This window comes from Mandrillus leucophaeus, unplaced genomic scaffold (assembly GCF_000951045.1).
Source record: "Mandrillus leucophaeus isolate KB7577 unplaced genomic scaffold, Mleu.le_1.0 Scaffold95, whole genome shotgun sequence".
NCBI lineage: Eukaryota > Metazoa > Chordata > Mammalia > Primates > Cercopithecidae > Mandrillus > Mandrillus leucophaeus.
In genome coordinates this window covers 1,705,472-1,712,508 of record NW_012110363.1, presented here as the reverse complement: position 1 = coordinate 1,712,508, position 7,037 = coordinate 1,705,472, and the positions used below count along the sequence as shown (strand labels likewise).

Here is a 7,037-nt window from a genome sequence, read left to right as displayed (position 1 = left end):
GAGCAAAGCATAGAATTACAAAGGTAACAATTAGCAGATAAGGCTGGTTAAGGTCACAACGTTTGCATGCTTTGCTAAGGTGTACAGACAATGAGTAGCATTTAAATGATGGTAGGCAGGAAAGAAATTTGGATTTGTAAAAGACCACTCTGCCAGCAATTTGAGTGTGGAATAGAGGTGGCAAAGATAGGAAGTAGCCAGATTTATAGGGAAGATCTTGCAATTGTTCAGGTTACACATGATGAGTGTCTGGACTTAGGAGAGTGTCGGCAGCATAAAGTCGAGATTTAAGAATTGCAAGATGTAAAAACTGAAATATGAGGTATGCAAACGCAGAGATGTTTTGTTCAATGACACATCTCAAACATCTTGAGCAGTGCTGACCAAAAGTAGATGCTAAATAAATATATGTAGGATTCTGGGAAGATGTCAGTGTCATTGTAGTTTCTGAGTATTCCTAAATCTCCCCCCAAAATAGGCATAATAACTGTCCCCACTTACCCCTTTTCTTTCAAGTTACTCTTTCTCTAAGTATTATTTCTGTATTTGAATATATTTCTTCATTATGAACATCGCATATTTTCATTACTTGTATATATGTCTATCATCCCTGAATGATTCAGAGCTCTTTAAGTAAGCTGATGACATTCAGTATTTAACTGTTTCCCCTTCCATGTCCAGTCTTTATTTCCTGTCACTTTGTTGGTATTAAAAAGAAATATCGCATTTAAGAATATGCTGTCTATGAGGAGTCAGTGAAAATTTATAATGGTAGCAAACAGGCAAAATTGTAAAATGTATTTACAAAATAGTGGCATTAATAAAATGAAAAATAATGTTAATATCATTTTTATTGAAATAAAAAGTGTATAGAGACAAGTGAAAAAAATAATTTATTGCAGATTCTTTTACACATTAACATGGAACATTTATACATATATCGAGGTGCTGATATGAAATACTAAATTTAAAGGCAAACATTTTTACATAAAAGTAGTTGCAGTCTATTTTATAAAGATAATAAGTTATCTGAGACATTTAAGAACTAGAGGCCAATTATTCCAATAGTAATGCATTCTATGCTGATATTAAACTAAAATTTTCTGAACATGATATCCTGGATATAATCACATTCTTCTAAGCTAAAGAAAGGGAGCTCATTTCTGGGAATACAAAACCAAGAAGGGCTCTAACAGCAGTATCCCCACAGTATGTTTCCAGATTTATTCTTGCATGTGGTTGGAGCTCCCAACATTTAGCCTGAACTAATGTAACAGCTCAATGTGAAACAATGCAGCTTTCTGTAACAGCCGCCTATGGTTAATGAGATTTAATACACGGGATACAGTTACAAATGATAGCATTTTAGAAGAATTATAATTGCCACATGATTTGAATTAGTAACCAAATACTTTAATAACAGAAACGGGTATTCTATATTTCCAAAAGGAAAGTAGCATACTTCAAAATAGTCACTATTTTCTTGGCATGATATATTAATTCTCACTTTGGGAGTCTGAAAATAAATTGCATTTTTCCCCTAAAACTTAGAATTCACTCCTTTAGAAAATGATTTCTATAATGATATACACCAACATGATATAAACTTTATTACATATTATAGTCATTAAAATATACATATACATATATATGGAGCACTAAACAGATTTGGTAAACCATGATATAAATATACACATGGTCAAATACTGTTCAGTTTCATTTAACTAAATTCAACAAATATTCATTGGGTGCCCACTACTTGCAGATCACCATGCTAGGTAATGCTTGTAGTAGATTTTAAGACACATGAAGCTCACATCAGCCACATCAAAAGTCAAACTTTAGATAATATATTAAAGCCTAAAAAAATAATAAAAAGCAGAGCTAAAGTTGAATAATGGATAGTGAGAGATACACCTAGAAGAAAGGCTTGGGGTAATTGACAAGGACAAAAGAAAATCTGTATCCGTAGGGAAGAACTGCTCCTGGGCTTGGCATGTGTTAGGAGAAAACTGGAACCTAGTCTGCGCTCCTCTTCACCCCATAATCCAAGATTCAGTCATCATCCTGCTTTGTTTCCTTAAAAAGGCAGAAGAAAAGAGGGATTGATTTACAGTGAAAATGAAGTTTATAAAATCAATTAAATATATTTTTCTCTTTATGAGAGCGTGATCCACGTTCACATCTACAGTTTCTGTAAATCATTCCCACCATAATTCTGGGGAAAACAGGACCACACGACTAAGATGACCAATGTTTGAGGTAGTTACGGTTTAGTTTATCAGAAGAACATCAATAAGCATTTCCACCTCATAGGAAAATGATTTAATGTTAAACCAGGTGAAAGAAGATAAATATTTCCAACCCTGGCGTTCTATTCCCTTTAGAAGTTGCTATGCTCTAAAAGCATTTTTAGAGAATGTATACATACCAAAAGAGAAACATGAGCATGTAGTCTTATCCCCCATGAAGAAACAACACATCAACAGGGTAACAAAGTATCAAACCTCCTTCTGATGCCACACTTTACAAAAGGCTAGGAAGAGGCTAGCCATGATCTTAGTGTGTGCAAGGCCTCTATGAGAGGTGTGATTCCACTTTGGATGTGCCACTGTTCTGAAGTCCATTCCAGCACATGGGCTCTGCCTGGAGTATAACCACAGTACTAGAAAGAACTTAAATCTTCCATAAGGAAGTAACCGGATTCTAGAAAGTTAAAAATCACTCATCCATCTAGGAGAAACACACATGAGGGACTAAGATTTCCAAAATTCCCCAATCACTCCATAGAAAGATAGCCTGGCCCTTAAAAGGATCTTAAGCTTCATGGTTAGGAAACCTCCCATGAACTACAGCCGTTATTTAATGATGCTGGTGATCTCAGAGCCAACTTAGAGAGCTGAGGAAAAGAAGGGTCAGGGGAGCCCCTCACAGCCCACTTACCTTTGAGCCAGACTACAGAGGAAGAGCAAAACAACCACAACAGCAAGAAAAAAAGCAGCCTTCTCAATCCAGTCCATTGGGTTAATTTCATTAGAGGACAAAAGTCACTAAAGTATCCCCTAAAAAGTACTTATCATTGTAACCAGCTCGTTAATGTTCAGTTATGTCCCCTGCTTTACTTAAAAGTTAATTTCTGTTAGCAAGAATTATTTTCAAATGAAATACATTTTCAGTGATTACGCTTTAGTTTTCCATACTTATACTGTGTCTTAAGTACACAAATTACACTTTGATTATTCATACCTCTGTTCCTGTATTTTTTCTGGATAGAAACCAAACTTGCATTGGTTCTTTTTTGCCCTTCATGGACACTGGGCCTCTGTGCTCCAAATGGAATTGTGGATCTGAATTTTCTGGAGACATAAGACATCTAAAAGACAAGGGAAGGGGAGTAGAGAGAGAAGCATACAAAAGTTTGATGGAGAAGGTGACAGGTACCATGTTATAAACTGAGATGGCAAGAACAAATGCTGAAGTTGTACTGAAAGGTAACTCGAAGTTTTAGAAGCAATGATCATATCAGGATTTCCTAAGATGATGTGAAATCATATAAAATGGAAATAATGCACAATCTTCTCAAATAAAAAATAAACAACTCTACAAGTGGTAGGGAAGAGTGGTGGTGATAACTCTGTTAAAGCAATAAAATCTCTTAGAGAATTAAACCACATGTAAAGACACATTTTCTTTGCAAATCAGTAAATACCAAGACATTTTCTCTCACCTGTATGTATATTCAGACACATTTATTTTTCCCTTTTCTCCTGTGGTTTCTGTTCGGCTTGTGAGGTTGACGGTATTTCCAAAAAGACAGTATCGAGGCATCCGCTGTCCTATGACACCTGTAACTACCTCTCCAGTGTGTATCCCTATTGTTATCTGCAAAAAAGCAAGCTTTGCTTCAATCACTTTCATCACTAACACATGAATTTTTTTTTTTTAACTTTACTTTAAGTTCTAGCATACATGTGCAGAACGTGCAGGTTTGTTACACAGGTATATATGTGCCATGGTGGTTTGTTGTGCCTATCAACCCATTATCTAGGTTTTAAGCCCCACATGCATTAGGTATTTGTCCTAATGCTCTCCCTCGCCTTGCCCCCAACCCCCCAACAGGCCCCGGTGTGTGATGTTCCCCTCCCTGTGTCCATGTGTTCTCATTGTTCAGCTCCAATTTATGAGTGAGAACATGCGGTGTTTGGTTTTCTGTTCCTGTAACACATGAAGTTTTGCTTACTTTATATTACAGAATAATGTAGAGTCATCATATAACATCATAAGAGATCTCTATAAGAATTTCAAGCATATTACCGACAACTTCAAAAGCCCTCCACGAAATCTGTCTCCCCAGAGAAATATCCTGTCTCAAGAGAAACATTTGAAATCTGAAGATTTCAAAGATACGAATCTAGTAACTTACATGAGACATGAGAGAGATTTTTAAAAACAAACTAGAAGGTACAAGAGGTTTTTTTCTCATCCCCATGATTTTCAGTACATGAAACGGACTAGACAATTTCAAACAGGTAGACAAATCTCTATGTCTATGAAATAATGTAGTACAGTGGGCTGAATGAAATACTACAGCTTTTGTTGTCAAGACACCCTTCTTTATACACATTAATGATTTTCTGGTCAACAATATGAATCAATTGTCCGAAAGGGTTTATAAACCATTATTACAATATCTACTTCATTTACTAACCTGAACAGATTCCCCATCTACTTGAACCTGGCCAGCAATTTCCATCATGTCCAAGGCCAGGTGGCAGATGGATCGTGCATGGTGAATGCATGGCTCTGGTAAACCACTCACTGTCATATACTTGTCACCAACAGTCTCCACCTAATAGTACATATATTTAGATGTTCATTCGTTAGCATAAAAAAGACTGTTTCATGTGTTACCCTAATAAAAACCATATTTTTTCAAGGCTACCAACAACTTTAAGCTTCCCTCCCTCTTTAACTCTCTTAAAATTTCTAATACATTCAACTCCAGTAAAATGAAATCTTGAATTACTTATAATTGACACACATGACAGACACTTGGGGTCTTTGATGATGGGCAGGTACAGACATAGAATTATTTTTGCTTTAGTAAGCAATTAATTTCTCACCTCAGATCACCTTATAATTCAGAAGAATAATTTTTTACATTTCTCCCTAAAACAGCAATGGCTTGATGGCATGGAGAGCCACCATTTGAAGTTCAGTGATTTATCATGGTCATTAATCATTTATTTTTATGATGTGCTCACCACATGCTACAGTGTACCTCAGAAAATGACTATAACATAAATAGTCTTTGTGTAGTTATATTATCCCAGATACCTAGGGATGGTTTACTTAACATTCTTGCCTTTATGCAGCAATATTCCACTGACTTCTTTTTTCCAATATTATATTTATTTCTAAATGAAACAAAGGGTAAAAACACCTTCTAAATGTTTATCTTCTTCAAGTTGATGTTATCTAAACGCAAATCTAAGTCCTTCTCACGCTCCATGACTTATATATCTCAGTAAAAATGTCTCTTGCAGAGCACTAAACTGAATGCTATGTTTATACTAAATGGGATAAACAGCCTGTCCAGATTTGTTAGCCTAAGTGCAAATCAGATGGTGAACATTTCATTTTAACCAGGCAATCACCCACTCCATGAAACATTCATTGTGGTTACAAGGAAGAGACAGTTTTATAACAAAAGGCAATTATTTAAGAAAATGGTAAAGAGTGAATACACGGAGGCTCACTGCACTCAAGGCTGCAGTGCTGGAGTCAGAGAACTGTGATGGCATGGCCTCTGGAGGGGAGGCTCAGAATGCCAGCCTCCGGATAGCTCTGCAGTCAGCGATAATGAAGACTTGCCTTATAAACAAATGGGTTTTTCCGGGAATCAGTCAGTGTGTCAAATCTGGTGTAGAGGTCGTTGAGAAGGTTTACGATCTTCATGGCCCCTTCTCCAGATGCATGTTTGCTACAGAAAGCATTGAAGCCCACAATGCCACTGAAGAGGATGGTCACATTGTCATATCTTTTGGCAGGCACTGGACGCTTGTGCCGCAGCTCATTGGCAACAGATGGAGGAAGGACAGAATACAGCAATCTGTTCAGTGGAATCAGGAGGAAGCCACTGTAAGAAATGCTGGGAAAGCCCTTAGTGCTTCTGCTGTCCCTTTCACATAGCATCAATGTCATTTGTACTTTAAAGGCCTGGATTCTAGCAGGACATCCTCTAAAATTAGCATCAAATATTAGCCATATTTATAAGCAAGGACTTACAGAAAATATAAATTATTTGTTCATTCTAATCACATAAAACATCCGCAAGCCCAAACTAGTTCAAATCAAATCAAAATAAGCCAAGCAAACAGACAAAACAAAAAGACTGGTAAGAGAAAATCAAAGTTTTCATTTGTAGTCCTGTATTCTGACCCTGCTATTGTGATAGTCACAGTATGAAGACTGTCATTACCAGCACCTAAAACATGGTATGAATAGCACAGTAATAGAAACAGGATTGCCTCTTAGAATAAGAAATATATCTCTATTTTTGGTAAGTAATATTAAAAGAAGCAGAATTTCTCTCCAGTCTCATTCATGCCTCACTCCTCCATAGAAGAAACTGATCAAACCAGTGGAAGTTGGTCTAGAATATAAAATATTTTATTTCTTTAGGCACAACTGAGACTAGTATGGTAGCACAGTATACTACTACTACTATGCTAAGGGACAAATGTGAGCACACAGGAGGAGGATGACAGCTGATGAATTTAGAGGCAAAGAAGCAGAAACTAGACCTATGGGCTCTGGATTGGAAGACTCGAGAGGAACAAATGAGGTCTTCCTGCCTTTTTCTTCCTACCTTTTGCTCTAGAGCAAAAGGGCATATGTGGGAAGTTTAAATATGCAAAATAGAGCTGAGCTCTCAATATTTTTCCTAGTCATAGTAAAATTTCTCCAGTCTTTCATTTTCAACTTTTAAACATTGAATGTTTTATAAAATATTAAAGCTATATTTGAATAGTAAG

General features: G+C 36.4%; 1 protein-coding gene across 1 annotated transcript in view; it reads right to left on the bottom strand.

The window, feature by feature from the left end:
* Positions 1-833: 833 nt before the first annotated feature.
* Positions 834-7,037, bottom strand: part of GUCY1B3 (guanylate cyclase 1, soluble, beta 3) — a 44,029-nt gene continuing 37,825 nt past the window's right edge. The window contains exons 9-13 of the mRNA XM_011970531.1: positions 5,875-6,241; positions 4,709-4,849; positions 3,728-3,882; positions 3,247-3,373; positions 834-2,079 (exon numbers count right to left, since the gene is read on the bottom strand). Of these exons, the coding sequence (XP_011825921.1) occupies positions 2,056-2,079; positions 3,247-3,373; positions 3,728-3,882; positions 4,709-4,849; positions 5,875-6,241 (814 nt within the window). The 3' untranslated portion in view covers positions 834-2,055. The remainder of the gene's footprint in view (positions 2,080-3,246; positions 3,374-3,727; positions 3,883-4,708; positions 4,850-5,874; positions 6,242-7,037) is intronic.